The following is an 18,210-nucleotide window of genomic DNA, read 5'->3' on the forward strand; positions in this document are numbered from 1 at the left end:
GGCGCCAGGTCTGAATGGAGCTTTTACCCAGTGGGAGCTGCCCTCCTCTGCTGGGATTCCAGGGTCCTTTTCATGGTGCCAGAGAGACCCCTGTTCACTCTCATCGCCATCCCATGTTCTGTCTGTCGGGCACCGTGTGGCTGGGGGACAGAGGTGGTCAGATGAGGATGTGGAGGCCGGAGGCTCAGGACATCGGCATCGGACCGCACAGACGTGTCCCGAGGCTGGTGTCCCAGGTGTGCGAGAGCCTGGAAAGGGAAACACTCAAACCCAGGCTGCTCTCTGGTTGACTGACTATATGTTGGCCTGTCTGGGGTCTCTTAAGCAAATGCTCCCTTTCCAGATGGAGCAAGCTGCAGGGGTGGGGCGGCTCTGGGTAACAGGCTCTTGGGGAACTGAGTCTTCCCATGAGCAGGCCCCTTCCTCCGAGCTGGCGGGGAGCATGCCCCTTCTCTCCTTCCCCTTCCTTGTCTCCCACAGCGCCAGGGCCCATCTGGGCACGCAGGGGAGTCGTGGCCCTAGGACTCGGCTGGCCCGGCAGTGGGAAGTGCGGGGGGCGGGCAGGCTGGCAGGAGCAGCCCCCAACAGGTCTGGAGCAGGAATGTGGACTCACCCTGGGCACTGAGTGCGCAGGGCTTCCCGCCAGCCTCTGGGGGAAGGCCGCTTGCTTAATTTTTACTTTCCTTTATTGTCGAGAAATTCCTGAAAACTGAAGTCACGCCGTTTCCCCCAGCCATGCCGGATCACCCTTCCTGGTGTGGGGGGGTACGCTATGCGGTCACCTAGCGCCAGCCTCAGTCACCCCACTTGCAAGCAGGAATGGAGGGAGGAAAGAGAGGTTCAGTGTTTGCAAGCTGTGCTCCCAGGAGCCCCGGGCTGGGGGCTGAGGGGGGGTGGCCCTGGGACCCACTGGGGTGACAGGGCGGGGCACCTCCTCTGACTTGCTGGGTACAGATGTTTCTAAGTCAGGTTGACTTTTATAAAGTAGTTTGGGAACTGCTGGCGGAGGGTCCTCTCAGCCCCCCTCCCCGCCCCCGTGGAGGAAACACCTGCAGGACTAACTGCCGTCCCAGCAGGCCTCGGAGCCTGTCTGAGCGGCCTCTGTTGCCCTCCTCAGAGCCTGCCCCCCCCACCCCGCCCAGCCCTCTCTCTCTCCCCTGCGCTGCCCTGTGCACTGGCACCCGCACAGGCACGCACACCCGTGCTCACACTCATATGTCACCTTATAGTCTCAAGGCTTCATCCTTGCCCTCACGCACCCCTCTCCCCTGTCCCTGTCCTGGGTCAACCCCTTCTTCCTAGGGCCTCTGCCCAGGGCTCAAGGGGGTCGCCAGCTGCTTGACCCCCCCCCCACTCTTCCCGGAGAGCAGCTCAGGACCAGGGCTGAAGCAGGGATGCTGAGCTGGTCCTCTCCCTCGGTCCCACCCCCATGGGGGCAAGGCCCGGCTCATACCGCAGACCCACACCCCCTGGGAGTCCCTCCCTCCTCACCACCCTCACCCTCCTTTTGCCAGCTGTGTTCAGGGAGGCCTGTCCTAGGTTCCAGAAAGCGTGACACATCGTGGCCACTGGGTTGAGAAGAGGCTCCGCCTGGTCTCAGTCTGCCTGCCCCCCCCCCCCTTCCAGGCTCTGCCATTTACCAGTTGAGTGATCTCGGGCCAAGCCCCACCCCTCTCTGACTCTCTCTGTGAAACAGGGCTGCTGGTTTTATTCCGGGCTTGTCACCCACTGGTCCCTAAGCCTGCGGAGTGTCAGTCAGGAGGACGCTTGCTAAAGCCAGCTCCCCAGTTCCCCCCCCCCCAGACCTGCTGCGTCTACCCTCAGAGTTAGGGGGTGGGGCTGTGAAAATGCATGTCAACTCCCTGGGGGGCTCTGTCCACACCTCAGGAAAGTTTGGGCACCTCTAGTGTGAATTCTTATGACAATGGGGGGCACATAGGGTTGAGTGTGGGCCGCGGTAACCCTCGCCTCAAGAATGCAGAAGTTTATTCTGATGGGGGATGGGAGGTTAGGTAGAGCTTCAAGGAGAAGGAGTGTCTTCACCAGGTGTCACAGGGATAGGGAAGGGATTCCAGGCAAAGGGACACTGGAGGTGGGGAGCAACCCACAGTGTGTGTGAAGGGAAGGGGAAGGAAAGGAGTGGGGACCAGACCCCGGCCATCTTCCTGGAGAGGTGCCTGCCCAGAAAAGGGTTAAGCCCAGAACCGCCCAGGTCCGGTACACTCAACTTCCACCTCCATCCTCTGAGGAAATGGGTTTTCCAGGAGCCTGGACTGGGTCCGCAGGGACTCGTGGCAGGACACGGTTGGCAGAGGAAGTGACTCAGGCCCCCAGGGGAGAAAGTGAGGTGTGGGTCTCCTGCCCATTGCCCCCTCCCCCACCACGAGGCTGGGCAAGGCAGGGCCTGAGCTGGAGCCAGAGCCCCTTCTCCTGGGCCCAGACAGCCCTGTCTACCCTCCTCGCTGTCTGGGCCCTCGGGGACCCTGTGGTGGTGGCCCCGGCTGTGTCAAGCTGTGTCCTCTGAGCGTGATTACGGAAAGCCTGAGGTCAAGGGCAGCTGCTCGGGAAGGGGAGCTGGGAAGTCGAGCGCCCTGGGGTCTCGGCCCCCAAACCCCCTCTCCCCAAGGCCTCTGCCTGGGGTGCCCCTCCACTTTTCTCTCCTTTTTGGGGGGGATCCTTCAAGCCAGGGGAGCGTGGGTCTCCGTCTCCGGGAGCTTCGCCGGCATCAGGTCTGCGAGGAGCTCTCCAGCCCGTGGTGATCGTGGAAGAAATAGCCCATTCCTAGCCTCAGTCTCCTCATCTGTACAATGGGAAAGCAGTGGGACCAGCCTGGTGGGTGGCTCGGGGGATTTCACGTGGTAGTGTAGAGGGGCTACTGTAGTTATCGCGGTGGTCCTGCTGTGAGAACCGCCCCTCAGCCGCTCTGAGGCTCTGGCCACTGCTGCGTGAGGTTAGACGAGGGTCTGGCCTGGGGCCAGTGGTTCGCTCTAAGCATATTTGATGGCCAAGGCCCACCCAGCTCTGTGAGTCCACAGCTCCAGAGACCAGGGGCAAGGTTCTGGCCACGTGGTCCTGTGTGGAGGCTCACAGATGGGGTTCAACCTTCAGAGCCTCGGCCCCCTCCCTCGTTTTTGGCTGAGCCAGGCAGGAGCACCCAGAGTGGTGACCAGGGTATTCTGCAGCCCCGCTGGTGCTGGTGAGGGGCAGGAGTATGTGACGACGTCCATGTGGATGCTGACTGCATCCTCTGAGTGGGCTGCCCGGAGCGGCCGGTGAGACGGGCAGTGGGAAGGGCTGCAGTGCGGGGTGGAGGTGGGGGAGTGCTCAGTGCACAAGCACGCAGTGTCCTCCCCTGCCCGAGCTGGGTTGGGATCTTCTGTTCCCCGGTCCACTCTCCTGTCCCTCGGACGGCTCTGTGGACAGCGTCAGGTCCGGGCTGCGAGGAGGGAACTTTTCTGGGTGGGGTCTCGGCTTCCCGTGACACTCCAGGAAAGGAAGTTCCAGGCTCTGAGAATTTCCCGGCAAGGTGCGATGGAGGTTGAGCTGGCCGTGGAGGCCACGCGGGTGGGCAGGGGGGTGCGGTGAGACAGCAAGGGCCTCTACCAGGCCTGGGGGGTGCATGAGGGGCTGGCGTGAGCTGGTCAGAAAATACACGGAGGTATTTAGCTGACACCCATGGTCCCTACCACACGCACGGCTCTGTTTGAAGTCCTTTATGACTATTGATTCATCCCATTCCCACAATGACCATTGACTTGATTTTTAGTCCTATTTACAGAGGAAGAAAGTGAGAGCCAGAGAGGATGAGGGACTAGCCCAAGGACACACAGCTAGTGACTGGGGGGGCTGGATGGGAACCCCAGCAGTCTGACTCCAGAGGCTACTCTACTAAAGGTGGATTAAAGGAAGCCAGGCAGCCCGCCCCCTCAAATCCCAAGAAAGTCAATGGGGACAGAGTTGTCCCCCGTGGAGTGGCTGTTCGAACAGAGCAGAGTGGGGGATGAGCCAGGAAGCGCCAGGGCCATGCAGTTGGTCCCTTCCTCGTCTGTGTGGGAACCCCTTTCATGGCACACCATGGTCATATAGCCTCTCTTGTGCTCCTCCAGTGATGGGGAACTCACTCTCTGTCTCTGCCTTTTTGCTCTCAAAGGCCGATCCAGGAAGGTTGATGCAAAGTGGGTAGTTCTACCCTTTCTTGGGATCTTGTGTGCTGACAGCAGTAACTTTGGAGGTCAGTGTGCCAGAGAGGCACATCCATCTGGCCAGCTCCGTCCTTGCTTGCTGCGTGATGTCAGGAGATCGTCGGCACTCTCTAGGCCTCAAATCTCAAAGCCATTCCCTAGAGACTTTGGGCCAGATTCTCAAAGTGACTTGTGAAATGTGAGTGTACTAGTGCAGAGCAGTGGTCACAGGGAGGGGGCTGCCTGGAAGAGGTGCCGTTTGGATTGGGAGCAGGAAGGAAGTGACACAGACTAGAAGAAAGGAGAAGGAAAGATGGGGTCTAGGAGGACGTTTCTGTCCCGGTGCTGGGTGTTCTTTTGCTGGTCTGGGGTGGCAAAAGGCAGTTTCAAAAGGAGCCAGAATGCTTAGAGAAGCCACGCAGTGAAACCTGAAAAATCACAACCTGGGAAACAGCGGCTCTTCCCTAAAACACTTTCACATCCTCCTTCTAAGGGATCCTGTGATGCCACCATAGCAGCAGAAATAGTCCAACTGACAAGTCATTAGAATGATGAAGCCCAAGAAATGAGGGTTCCATTATACATGGTAGGACATAGGAAACTGGCTTTAACTTGAGAGGGCCAGGTTTGTTCGAGGAAGGCCTGGCTCAAGCAGGAGACAATGAGCTTTGTCCTGGGCCATCCCTCCCTTTAACATTACCTTCAAATAGGCCATCTCAAAGCCACCTCTTCCTGGAAGCCCTCCTTGGTTTCTCCTGAACTCAGACTCCTCGCATGCCCATAAGTTGCCAGGCTTCCCTTCCTCTGGCTTGTGGTAGATGTTTGCATCTGTTACCACAACTATATGCAGTTCCTCACAGGATGAGGATGCCTGTCTGTGTCTGTCACCATCCAACTTGGTCACAGGGCCAGATGGCAGCGGGGAGGACCAAGCCACTTGGCATCGCTCTATGAGTGCCAGGCACGAAAAGCTCTTGGCTTCTGGAGTAATCTTGGACAAGTCATTTAAAAACTCTTGGACTTTAGTATGTCCCACTCCACGGGATTGGAGTGAAGATTAATATAGGATGAGGGTGGGGTGGGTCACCACAGGCTGGCAGATAGTAGGTGCTCAGCTAACAGAGGCCATAATGGGTCAGAAGTGCAGTGGATGTGGAGGTGAGGGTAGCTGGGCCAGCCACACTTGAGCCATAAGGGGAGTTGTCTCTCTGCCTGGTTGGGAGGTCCCCCTAAGGTTCCAGCTGCCCAGAGCCGTGGAAACTGGCTCCCCCTGGTGGTCAAGACAGGAAGCTCAGTCCCCTCCGGCCCCTGTAGAGGGCGCCGTGGGCACGCTGATCCTTCACTCTTCTTGACATGTTCACTCACCTAGCCTTGGTCTAGCACCCTCTCTGCACTGGGCCCTGTTCACAGAGATGGATCAGAACGAAGCTCCCTGGCTGGCTGAGGAGGGCATGCACTATCCTGCACCTCCCCTGGAGGCTCACAGAGAGTGCCCTGGCCAGTGGTGGGAACCAAAGAAGGCCAGCCAGCAGAGGTAGCTGAGGAAGGCTTCCAGAGGGTGTCCTCTGAGCTGGGTCTCGGGGATGGTGCTGGGTTCAGAGGGAGGCACTGTTATTGGCCCCATTTTCCGTGACTAATACAGGGTCATGTGCAAGCAAGACGTGGAGCCAGGACTTGAACTTGGCCAGGCTTGGACAGCCACAGCCTCCTGATGCTCAGCTTCTGGCCGGTCGGGGGCGGCCCACGGACTGTTTCCACGCTCGCCTCCCCTCCTCGCGTCCCGCATGCGACACTGGCCTCCCCCGCTGCAGGGCCGGCCCGGCCACCCTGTGGGTCAGCCCTTGGCTAACACTCATCCCTGGTGTCTTTCAGGCAGTGACTTCTCAGGGTGACTTCTAAGGAGGAAGATGGCTGCCCGAGAGCTAGGGCAGACAGCGCTGCTCCTCCTGAGCCTGCTCTTCCTGGTTCAAGGTGAGATTTCCGGGAACGGCGGGACTTACCTTTAAACGCCCCCGTGTCTAGGACAGCTGTCAGTATACCCACTCACCCCTTTGGGCAGGCACAGGCCTTGCAGCTTAGCGAGTGGATGTTACCTTGGAGCAAAGAGAAAGACGCCCCTTATTCTCCGGCAGGGCACAGCCGGGCTGGGGGACACAGACTGGGTTTGGCCCCCCTCACCTCGGAAGCCTGCGCAGTTATCTGTGGCAGGCGTGGCCCCATTAAATACCCCACTGCCATTTAAGTGTGCTTGCCTTTGACATTATTATTAATTTTGAGTTTGTTCTCTTCATATTTTGAAACCAATCATTTTTGAGCAGGGTAGACTCACATTTTTTTTGTAGGCCCTTTGAGGTACAGGCCTTTGAAATGTGTGTGGGTCTCAGGCATTGGGCTCCTGTGTCCTGGGCCCAGGGCCTGTCCCTTCCCATGACCCCGGCCCCAGAGTCTCATCTGCTGTCTCTGCCTCCTCAGGTGCCCGTGGTGGGGGCTTCCGGGAGGACTTCCGCTTCTGCGGCCAGCGGAACCAGACCCAGAAGAGCAGCCTCCATTACCAGCAGTCGACACAGCTGCGCATCTCCGTCGAGAACTCCGAGGAGGCCCTCACCATCCATGCCCCCTTCCCGGCAGTCTCCTCGGCTTCCCAAGTCTTCCCTGACCCGAGGGGCCTCTACCATTTCTGCCTCTACTGGAACCGCCATGCTGGGAAATTGCACCTTCGCTATGGCAAGAATGACTTCTTGCTGAGTGACCAAGCCTCTGGCCTCCTGTGCTTCGGGCACCAGGAGAGCCTGGTCCAGGGACCCCTGATGCTCGCTACCTCTGTCAGCTCCTGGTGGAGCCCGCAGAACAGCAGCCTGCCCAATGCTGCCAACTTCACCTTCTTCTTCCACAGTAAGCCAGGCATTGGGAACAGCTTGGGCAAAGGCCCTGAGGCAGGGAGAGCAGAAGAATGCCAGGCAGACTTGAAAGTGGACAGAGTCTTACGGCCCACTCATGGAGCTTGGGCTTTGTTCACAGGCAGTGAGAGCTATTGAAGGTGTCGGAGGGGGGAAGAGCGTGATCCAAGGTGTGCTTCGGAAGTTTGTGGGAGGGAGGGGGTGAGGGTGGCGGGAACCAAGTCCCATCCAGGGGCTGCCAGAAACATCCAGGTGAAGGAAGGTGGAGTCCGAATGGGGTGGGAGTAGAGAGAATGGGGAGGGGAGCTGGCGGTCAGGGGCCAGAGGGAAAATTCTGCTTCATCAGCATCACCACAGGTGGTTTGTCCCCATTTCCCAGGGGGGAAACTGAGGCACAGAGAGGTGCAAAGTTGCACAGTTAGTGAGGGAGCCAAGATGTGGGCCCAGCAGCTGACTGGCATGGGTGTAGGGTTGGGAAGAGCAAGAGAGGTCAAAGTTCAGGAAAGCCGTGGGGCTGTCTCTGGGGGGCAGACCACGTGTGTTGCCTGGGTGTGGCAGGTGCTGAGTGGGAGGTGGGGGGGAGGGGAGGGTGGCAGAGGAGCTGGAGGCTTTATTGGGGGGGGGGTGTCTAGAATTTCCCTGACTCTGTTCTTTCCAGGCAGCTCCGGTTTGGAGTGGGGGTCTCCTAGGGGTCGGGGCTGGGGGGCACAGCATGTTGAATACTTAGCAGCTCCAAGCCCACGAAGATGCTGCCCAGTAGTCAGTGAGATTCTGGGATTCTGGCCCAGCCTAAGAGTGTTTAGGGCCAAGTCAGGCCCCACTGCCAGTCAGCATCCCAAAGAGCAGATCTGGCCTGTCTTATTTGCCTATAAAGAATTGAAAAACAAAACAAAAAACCCAGGAGCCATAGGTTTCAAATCACCAAAAAATCAGGCCTTTTCCTTATAAATTCAAATGTAGCTACCCAGGGCCTGCCTTCCCTCATGGCACAGGGCATGCCCCGTACCCTCAGCGTGTTCCCGTCCCTGTCTGAGTCCTGTCTGACCCCTAGAGGCACCCGAGTCGCAGCCCTGGAGTGCAGGGTACCCAGGTGGAGGATCTGGCACCTGGGGTCAGGGCAGCTGGCCCTATGGAGTCCCCAGAGCCACCACATGGACCCCCCCCCAATTCTTCCAGAAGAGAGCACAGCTGGGCGGAGCCCTGGCACAGGCCCTCCCAGCCCCCGCGTGTGCAGAGGGCACCTGGGTGTGTGTGTGTGTGTGTCCCATCCCACCCTGCCGAGGCTGCAGGTGCGGGAGGTTCCACGTGACAGAGCCCCTGTCAGGCTGCCTGCATCTCTGAGTGATGCTGGGGAGTCTACCCCACCTCGTGGAGCCTCAGTGTCCTCCTCCATAAAGTGGGAATGAATCTTTCAGGGTCGCGGGAGGATTGAGAGGATTGAGTGGGGTGTGGACCTCAGCCAACAGCCTCAGGTGGGTCCGCCTGTCCCCCCAGGTCCCCCCCAGAAGGCCTCCCACAACGACTCGGTGGGCATGTGCGAGCTGAAACGGGACCTGCAGCTCCTCAGCCAGCTTCTGAAGCCTCCCCGGAAGAACTCGAGGAGGCCCTCGCACCCCCCAGCCGCTGGCCAGTGAGTGTGGCTCTGGGCGGGGCCTGGGGGCTGGGGAGGGGCATCCCTGGAGCTGGACCTGGGCGCTGGGACCTGGAGGGGGAGGCTGGGGGGCAGACCTCCCCTGGGGCCAGCACGGTCTTCTTGTCTTCCCCTCTCCTCCTGGAGGAGTCGGGCTGCGGCCTGCAGGCCAAGCCCCACAGCTGCCCGAGTCAGTCCGGACAGATGCCACTGCTGCCGTCCTGGACAGTGTGCCCAAGCCCTCTCCCCAGCAGTAAAGGAGAAGTGATGGGCCCATTTCACAGCTCGGCAGGCTGTAGCCCAGAGGAGCACGGCTCATGGCCGCAGAGTGGGTCAGCCCAGGCGGACCTGGGCCCAGGACAGCCCCCTGCCCACCCCCGCTCCTTTCCTGTTTGCCTGGATGCTCCTGCTTTCTCCCTCCTGCAGATCTCTCTCCTAGTCCCACACTCACCGGGCTGTTTTCCTCTCCTGCCCCTCCCTCCTCTCCCCTGACGCTCTTTCCCCTCTCTCTGCCTCTTTCCTGCGTGTCTGCCCGCGTCTCTCCTCTTTCTTTGGCTCTCTGCTCGCCAGCCCGGATCCCCTCCCGCGCAGTGACCCCCGTCCGTCTCCCCTGCCAGGCAGCTGCAGAGCCTGGAGTCGAAGCTGAGCTCCCTGAGGTTCGCAGGGGACGCACTGTCCTTCGAGGAGGATCGGGTCAACGCCACGGTGTGGAAGCTCCCGCCCACAGCCGGCCTCCAGGACCTGCACATCCACTCCGGGCAGGAGGTCAGGGCTCAGGATGGGGCGGGCCGGGGCAGGAAGCAGATGTGGATGCCATGAGCCTGCCCCTCCCCGGGACTTCTAGAGCCAGATGCGTGCTGACGAGGAAGGAGCCAGGCCCAAGAAATACCCTCAGTCAGTGGCTACCCTGTGGCCTGAGAACCCTTCCTGGACCAGTGATGGGGACGGAGGGGTGGGGGGACCTGCTCCCTGCACGAGGGGCTCCTGTGACACTCCTACATGAACAGAAGACCAACCCCAAAATGCCTGGGCACACACCCCAGTCTTGAGACCGCGAGTGGGCCAGGCTAGCCGGGGGCCGCCCATACCCCACCTCACCAGGATGCCATGTGACTTTCCCAGGCCTGTTTGCCCCCAGGGGCCCTGGGCTCTAACCACAAAACTCCCCGGTTAACGCTGGTGCCAAACGAAGGAGGGGGTGCGAAGGGCTGTTGTGAGTCAGGCGTGGCTGCCTGAAGGAGGTGTGCTTAGAGATGGCAGCGTCCAGGAAGGTGGAGGGGGGGGGAGGCAGGTTGTCCAGATGCCTCCCTGGTTGAGGCTAATGGCGCTCCGTCTGCAGGAGGAACAAGGTGAGGTCCTGGCGTACTCGGTGCTGCTGCCCCGCGTGCTCTTCCGGACCAAAGGCCGGAGAGGCGGGGCCGCCAAGAGGCTCCTCCTGGTGGACTTCAGCAGTCAAGCTCTGTTCCAGGTATGGGGCCTGCACCGTGGCGCCTTCCCCCGGGAAAAGTAGTGTCTGTCTGATGGAGAGATGGAAGTGAGGCATGGGGCCCAGTCCCCTCCTCCGAGAGTCAGGGCCTTTCCCTGGTAAAGTCAGAAACTGGACCGCAACATGCAAGTCTCCCCAGGGCAAGGTCTAGATGGTATTGTTCTCACTACAGTGTAAATGACTACACGTGCAATAATTGTTTCCAGAGGGAGATCCAGCATCTCAGAGACAGGAGCTTAGAGAGCCTAGGGAACTTCTGGGCCTTTGTTTTTAGTGCTGAGCCCTCTTTTTATCCCCCCCCCCCAACCCCATATGTCTAGGACAAGAATTCTAGCCAAGTCTTGGGTGAGAAGGTCTTGGGTGTTGTTCTGCCAGACACCACAGTAGCCAACCTCTCAGAACCTGTGGTGCTGACATTCCAGCACCAGCCACAGCCGGTGAGTGTGAGTATACCCGTCAAGGAGACGAGGCTCCCCTTTTGGCCACATTTTCCTTTTCTTCTCCTATCTTCTGAATCACTTGTCTTTAAGGAAATGATTGATAGGCTGAGGGTACCAGCCATTTGGGTCCAAATGGGGTGGTGGCCTGGCACTGACTTCCTGAGTCTGGCCCACAAAGGGGCGGACTGTAATGGGATCCCCTCTCCCTTCTTGTCCCTACAGAAGAACACGACTTTACAATGTGTATTCTGGGTTGAAAACTCGGCATGTGAGTGTGGAGGGGTCCCTGCACTGGGAAGGTATCTGGAGGAGGAAGGAGTCCTGGAGGATGGGGGAGATGGGGTTAATCAGGAGGGCTTCCTGGGAAAGGTGGGTTTTTAGGAGGGAGTGATGGCAGATGAGAGATCTGCCAAGTGGACCAAAGGCTCAGAAGAGTGACACCATCATGCATTTGGGGGTGCGGTGAGGCCCTGGGGGGCTGGGCTTGATCAGCAAGCTGTGCTGTCCCCTCCTCAGGGAGCAGCCCCGGGAGCTGGAGCAGTGCTGGGTGTGAGACCCTCCGGAGGGAGACGCAGACGTCCTGCCTCTGCAACCACCTGACCTACTTTGCGGTGCTGATGGTGAGTGTCCCCGCCCGCCCTGCAGCCGTGCTGCAGGCTGTGTGAGCGTCCCCGCCCGCCCTGCAGCCGTGCTGCAGGCTGTGTGAGCGTCCCCGCCCGCCCTGCAGCCGTGCTGCAGGCTGTGTGAGCGTCCCCGCCCGCCCTGCAGCCGTGCTGCAGGCTGTGTGAGCGTCCCCGCCCGCCCTGCAGCCGTGCTGCAGGCTGTGTGAGCGTCCCCGCCTGCCCTGCAGCCGTACGCAGGCTGTGTGAGCGTCCCCGCCCGCCCTGCAGCCGTGCTGCAGGCTGTGTGAGCGTCCCCGCCCGCCCTGCAGCCGTACACAGGCTGTGTGAGCGTCCCCGCCTGCCCTGCAGCCGTACGCAGGCTGTGTGAGCGTCCCCGCCCGCCCTGCAGCCGTACACAGGCTGTGTGAGCGTCCCCGCCTGCCCTGCAGCCATGCTGCAGGCTGTGTGCCAGCCGCTTGTCAGACACTGCTGTCTGCTCCTCACAACCCCCGAGCTGGCTCTTGTTGTCGCCTTTTATAGACTATGAAACGGAGGCTCAGGGAGGTTAAGCAATTTACCCAAGGTCACACAGCTAATAAGTAAAAGAGCTAGTCTCTAAAGCCCTTGCTGTTTATTGCCAAGTTTTGGTCCATGGTGAGAATGCAGATTCCTGGCCCTAATCTAGAATTCTGATTCCACAGGTCAGGTGTGTGTTTCTAATGAGCCCTTGAGAGGGGACTGTGGCCCAGTGTGGGGTCTTTGAGGTGGGCATCAGTGCCCCCAAGATCTCAGAAGCTTTGTGTCCAAGGCTCACATTCCCAGAATCTTAGGACCCAGCAGTTGAGGGACCAGCGCGGCCTTTAGCTCTTCCAGGGGGCAGTACTTTCTCCCTCACAGGAAACTTGATCCTGTGTTGAATGTTGTAGAGAAGTATTAGTGCCAGGACTGAAGAGGGTTAGCTGCTGAGGGTTCTTGACTTTTGTGGGCCAGGGACCCTCTGGAGGATGCGATGAAAGCGATGCCCCCCCAGGAAAAATGCACTCCTGGGGCCACAGTCTGCGCGGTTTGGGGAGGTGGTTCATAGACTCCCAAGGCTCCCCCGGGGCCAGCCCTGACCTGTCTCCTGGACCCAGGTGGCCTCCGTGGAGGTGGACGCCGTGCACAAGCACTACCTGACCCTCCTCTCCTACGTGGGCTGTGTCATCTCTGCCCTGGCCTGCGTTTTCACCATCGCCGCCTACCTCTGCTCCAGGTAGGACCCGAGAGGGAGTGGCAGGGGGGGGCAGGGGGACGCTCTACTCCAGACCCCAGGCTGGAACTCCGCTGCCATGGAGACCTGCCCTGCAGGCCGGCAGCTCCCCTCCCGGCTGTGTCTCCTCCTCAGCTCCGTGGTGTTTGCATAACAGCACTTACCAATTTTATTAACTGCAAACATTGAAGATTAGGAGAATTGACACAAAAATCTAGATTTCTGCCCTTTGCATGATCAGATGTGATACCACTGGGGTCACATTTAATAAAGGGATAATAATGGTACTAGCTGACACATCAAGCTGTCCACACACCATGCACTATTACTGCATGGGTGGCCTGTATTCTCCAAGCCAACAATAAGTCCAAAGTCTCTCCCCTCTGACTTCGGGAGCATCAGGTTGACTGTGGTGGCCAGTGTGTCTGTTTCGCTCTGTCTGGCTATGGCTGTTCAGTGCACATCCAGTGCCCGAGCCCGTGGATGCTGGGCACATAGCAGGTACACAGGGACAAGTGGGGATCCTCCTGGCTGCAGCCATAGGATTGTATGTGTGTAGCCTGGGAAGGCTGCCTGGAGGAGGAGGAGCAGGTACCCCCCCCAACCGCCCACACTGGTCACAGGGTAACCCTCCTCCTCCCCCTGCCTCAGGAGGAAGACTCGGGATTACACCATCAAGGTGCACATGAACCTGCTGCTGGCCGTCTTCCTGCTGGACGTGAGCTTCCTGCTCAGCGAGCCGGTGGCTCTGACAGGCTCCGAGGCCGGCTGCCGTGCCAGCGCCATGTTCCTGCACTTCTCGCTGCTCGCCTGCCTCTCCTGGATGGGCCTCGAGGGCTACAACCTCTACCGACTGGTAGTCGAGGTCTTCGGCACCTATGTTCCCGGCTATGTGCTCAAGCTGAGCACTGTGGGCTGGGGTGAGCTGCTGGGGGGTGTTGGGGGTCCCCCAGACCTGCCTTGGCTTCTGGCACCTAGCTGCGCTTCTCCACCCACCTCTCTGTCTGCCTCCTCACTGCCTCCTCCATCCCGGCCCCACCCTCAGGCGTTCTTTCCCTTGGCTGGGCCAGGGTCTCCTGTAGGAAGAGGAGGGGATGAGCCCTGTCCCCGTGAAACACTGACACATTCTCCGCATCCCTCACTCCTTTAAAGGGGAGTTTGCAGACAGCGACCACATACGGAGGCGCTGGTTGTGCGCTGCTCAGAGGCACCCTGTGGGGGAGGGGGGGCTGTAATCCAGTCTTCCACTCACCTGACTCACCCAGGCCGGCGGTGGCCCTGCCTGTGGACACCCTCAAACCTCGGGTAAGAGGTTCAGTGTCTCTGGCATTCTTGTCCTTGGCCAATGACAATCCGATTCACTCATGACCCAGACCTCTCTCATATCAGATTCAGAGGCCCAGGGGCACACACGGTCCTTTGGGCATTGATTGCACAGGCCCGCCAGCCTCCACATGTCCCTGTCCCAAACTTGCTGCTTGTCCTGCGGTTCTCATTCGGCCCCTTCTCGCTTCACTCCATTGGTTAACCTGAAATTCCTTCAGAGGTAGCTCTCTGTGTGAAGACCCAGGTGTTGGTGGTACGAGACCCCTTCAGGGAGCTCTCAGTGTCCATCCACCTCATGGACGAGGTCAAGGCCCAGTGCGGACATCCCCTGGGGGCAGAATTCCGACGTCCCCTTTGACTGTCTCCTATCCCACCAATGTCCTGTTTGTTCCTCCTTTTTCCTTGTGACATATAAAAACCTTCCTCCTCAGGGCCCCAAGGATGGTGAGGGGCCGGGGGTAAGGTCTGGAGAGATGGGCTTCCTCTATGGAGAACCCAAACTGCAGGAGAGAAGGGGAGGGTCCAAGCTTGGACACCGACCCCAGACAGGACTGGGTGGGCCCTGGGTGTCCAGGCCCGAGAGCAGGTCTCAGCCGAGGGCAGCGGAGGAGCGAGCCTCACAGGGTGGGAGACGGAGCTCCATGCTTGCCTATCCACAGGCTTCCCCATCTTCCTGGTGACACTGGTGGCTCTGGTGGACATAAACAACTATGGCTCCATCATCCTGTCCGTGCACAGGACTCCAGAGAGCGTCATCTACCCTTCCATGTGAGTGGCTGTGTGTGGTGGGGACGGGAGTTGGGGCCTTTGGGGGCTTCACCTCGGTTACCTCTATATTAGTACTTGCTTAATGTTTTTCTTTAAAGTATCTAACTTGTTAGATTACATCTATTTTTACAATTTATCATATCGACTACAAGTAGGAAGCAAGCATACTGTCAGAAACAGTGAGTCATCATAAGAATAAACGCAGGGGCAAGGAGGCTCTGGTTCTAGTTGTTGGCTGCAGGCTGTGAACCTGAGACCCGCTCTGTGTTGAGAAGGGAGACTAGGAAGTGTGCGAGGTGTTAAAAACACAGTAGAACCAAACCGAGCCTTCCCTTTGACTGCAGAGAAGGAATAATGGAGAACAGAGAAGAGAGGGACTTTCTCACCCCATGAGCCGATGGTGTTTAAAGCAGTTCCCCTAAACTCACAGAGCCGGCCCCGCCGCGCACTGAGCCGGCCCCGCCATGCACTGAGCCGCCCTTCTCTGGGCCCCGGTGCCCTGGTCCGCAGGTGCTGGATCCGGGACTCCCTGGTCAGCCACATCACCAACCTGGGCCTCTTCAGCCTGGTGTTTCTGTTCAACACGGCCATGCTGGGCACGATGGTGGTGCAGATCCTGCGGCTGCAGCCGCACACGCAGAAGTGGCCCCACGTGCTGACCCTGCTGGGCCTCAGCCTGGTCCTCGGCCTGCCCTGGGCCTTGGTCTTCTTCTCCTTCGCTTCTGGCACCTTCCAGCTTGTGGTCCTCTACTTCTTCAGCATCATCACCTCCTTCCAAGGTAGGCGTGGGAGGACCCTCCCCCCGGCCCGGGCAGGCAGCCTGAAGGCATCCCTTCTCTGGGCCTCAGTTTCCCCATTCATAAAGTGGGGGCATCCGGGCCCCCAGTCAACAAGTCTTTATTGAGTACCTACTATGGGCAGGCCCTAGGCTGCGCCCTGGTTCAGAGAGGGCCTGGATTGATTGATTGATTGATTGATTAAGCGGATGCACTCTGGAACCCAACCACTGCCGTTCTACTCCTGGCTCAGCCGAGTCCCCTTACTGCCCTGGGCCTCGGTTTCTGTGTTTGTAGCACAGCACAGTGCTGGATGGGCCTGTCCTCACGGGAACATCAGAACACAGTGAGATGGCGCACAGTGAATTGCATGGGGCCTGGCACGTTGTAGGTGACCGCAGGTTCACACCGGTGCCAGTCGCCCGCGTCATGAGGAAGGCAGTGGTGGGGAGTGGGGACTCTGGAGGGAGAAGCTGGGGCAGGTGCCGCCCGTCTGCTGAGCCCGTACCCCTCGCTGCCCGCAGGCTTCCTCATCTTCCTCTGGTACTGGTCCATGCGGCTGCAGGCCCAGACCGGGCCCACCCCTCTGAAGAGCAGCTCGGACAGCAGCAGGCTGCCCATCAACTCGGGCAGCACCTCGTCCAGCTGCATCTAGGACGCCCGGACCCGTGTGAGGAAGGAGAGACGCGCGCGGCCTCTCCTCACCACTGACCGCGGCCCCGGCTGGGCCCGAGACTCGAGAAGGCCCAAGGATCTCAGTGGGCTGGAGCTGTCGCCATGGCGGCTGGACTCCCAGGCTGGGCCTTCTGTACTGGGCTGTGGACGGCTCAGCTCACGGGTTCAGCTCACAGGGGGTGCAGGAGTGGGACCATCCTCCTGGCCATTCTAACCTGGGGCTGAAGGCCAGTCTTAACTCACCTGCACTGGGCTTAGCCCTCATGGCTGGGGTTTGGGAGCCCGCAGGCCCCAGAGTTGGGTCCGGGACCATGGAGGCTGGGTGGCATCTTAGGCCCTGTGCCCCCACCCAGGACAGAAATGTGCCATAGCTGTTCTGTTTCTGGTGACCACCAGGAGGGTACTTTGCAGCCCCCATTATTTTAACCCAAGGGTGACACACGTGGCAAGAGGTGTTGGGCCAAGCTTTAGACCCCTGGAGGAGGGAAGTGAGCCTGCCCCCAGTGTACAGAGCAGCTGCCCTGCCTCCGAGAATAGGGCTTCATCCTCCATCAGCCTCCCTAGCCCGGGGCCCCCAGTTTCAATGGTGTATTTTGGGTGGTGGTTCCCAAGAGCTGCCTGGTGCCTGCTGTAACCCTTTATCTACTGCATGGGCCTTGCTGGCCCCTGACTCAGGCTTAGTATATATGTTCTGGGCTAGGTCCACTTGTCCATCTGGGACTCTCTATAAACTGCTCACCACTGCCAAGCCTATACCTCTCAGGGGACCTCAGCCTCTCCTAAAACCCTCTGCTGGCAAGAACTATGGAGCATAGCAGACTGACTTTGTTTCCACTCAAGCTCTCTGAAGACTGAGACATATCTCCCATGGGGACACTGGTCTAGAGCCCAGCACCATTAATTCTGCTGGACACAGATGGTCAGACTGGTCACTCCCCCTGCAAGCTCTCAATCTAGTGTGTGAGGTGTGTACAAGGGCAAGAACTCCTGGAGCTACAGGCATGGGGTTGGGGGAGCTATCCTGGCTGGGAATCCAGGAAGACTTCCTGCAGGAGGCAGCATGTGATCTGGATCTCAGTCTTAAAGATAGGGAAGATTTTCTTTTTAGTTACTAATTCTATTTGTCTTTCATTTTGAAAAGAAGCACATGTTTGTTGTAAATAATTTGGAAACTATAGAAGAGTGTCATGAAGAAAATAAAAATTAGCTGTTGTCATCTCCAAATGAACCAATGTCAACATCTTGGAGCATTGCCTTTTGGGTTTTATTCTGTTTCTATTAGATCACTGATTGGGACATGTGGATGAGAGAAGAGGACCGTGTGTGAAAAAAAATCTTCTGGTGGAAACTTTATCAGGACAAGGGGAAGATAAAAGGCAACTTGATTCAGTGTTGGGGAGGCAATAAGGAGCAGTGTGGTCTGCGGTGAACTGGAAGTGACAAACGCACACTGAGAGAGCTGCTGCGACTCATGTCCAGCCATTCACTGTCTTACAGGATGGGGATCCGTGGAGCCAGACTACCTGCCTTAAATGAGAAGTGAGAAATCCAGATTGTGCTGGAGTCAAATTCTTTCATTTAAAAATTTTGGCTAGTCTAAAAAAATTCGCTAGTCCAAGAAGTCACATTGAAGGGCTGAATTCAGCTCTTGGCTGGTCATGAGACGCGTGCAACCAGTTCCGGGCCAGTGTGAGGTAGTTGGGCTGCTAGAATGGAGTGAATGGGCTATTCTCCCATCACTCCATTCAGTCCAATCTCCCCTCCCTGTCCCGTGAACAGACGAGGCAGACCAAGTGCACTTCCGCCCCATGGCGTTACATTAGCAGGCGTGTTTGATCATCACTGTTCATGTCCAGGTCTTAGAGGTTAGTGCAGGTCCACCGAGGTCCACACCGGGCTTTCTGCCCTCCACGGTCGCCTCCCTCTGCCCCGGCTGCCCCTGGGGAGCAGTGATGGGTGGATATCTCAGTCATTCCATTCTTGAACACTATTCAACATTCAGCTTCTGATTTCCAGGCCAGCTCAGGCAGTGGGGAGGGTGTCCCGGGTGGCATCTTCTCACGACCGGCCCTGGATATACCACCTGACAGCTCTGTGACTCTCCTTGACCTTGGTGGCTCCTATCATTGCACTTCCCTGGGCTGTGGGACCTCAGACAACAGGACCACTGTTCCCACTGG

The 18,210-nt window shown here is 58.7% G+C and overlaps 1 protein-coding gene across 4 annotated transcripts in view; it reads left to right on the forward strand.

Moving 5' to 3' along the window:
• Positions 1 to 17,258, forward strand: part of ADGRG1 (adhesion G protein-coupled receptor G1) — a 38,137-nt gene extending 20,879 nt beyond the window's left edge. For all 4 annotated transcript variants that reach the window (XM_066242768.1, XM_066242765.1, XM_066242766.1 and 1 more), the window contains exons 2-14: positions 6,054 to 6,152; positions 6,654 to 7,073; positions 8,573 to 8,708; positions 9,326 to 9,473; positions 10,048 to 10,176; positions 10,515 to 10,631; positions 10,857 to 10,902; positions 11,151 to 11,254; positions 12,370 to 12,488; positions 13,137 to 13,405; positions 14,471 to 14,579; positions 15,090 to 15,358; positions 15,880 to 17,258. In XM_066242768.1, the coding sequence (XP_066098865.1) occupies positions 6,089 to 6,152; positions 6,654 to 7,073; positions 8,573 to 8,708; positions 9,326 to 9,473; positions 10,048 to 10,176; positions 10,515 to 10,631; positions 10,857 to 10,902; positions 11,151 to 11,254; positions 12,370 to 12,488; positions 13,137 to 13,405; positions 14,471 to 14,579; positions 15,090 to 15,358; positions 15,880 to 16,010 (2,061 nt within the window). In that variant the 5' untranslated portion in view covers positions 6,054 to 6,088 and the 3' untranslated portion in view covers positions 16,011 to 17,258. The remainder of the gene's footprint in view (positions 1 to 6,053; positions 6,153 to 6,653; positions 7,074 to 8,572; positions 8,709 to 9,325; positions 9,474 to 10,047; positions 10,177 to 10,514; positions 10,632 to 10,856; positions 10,903 to 11,150; positions 11,255 to 12,369; positions 12,489 to 13,136; positions 13,406 to 14,470; positions 14,580 to 15,089; positions 15,359 to 15,879) is intronic.
• The last annotated feature ends 952 nt before the right edge of the window (positions 17,259 to 18,210 follow it).

This window comes from Saccopteryx bilineata, chromosome 9 (genome assembly GCF_036850765.1).
Source record: "Saccopteryx bilineata isolate mSacBil1 chromosome 9, mSacBil1_pri_phased_curated, whole genome shotgun sequence".
Classification (NCBI taxonomy): Eukaryota; Metazoa; Chordata; class Mammalia; order Chiroptera; family Emballonuridae; genus Saccopteryx; species Saccopteryx bilineata.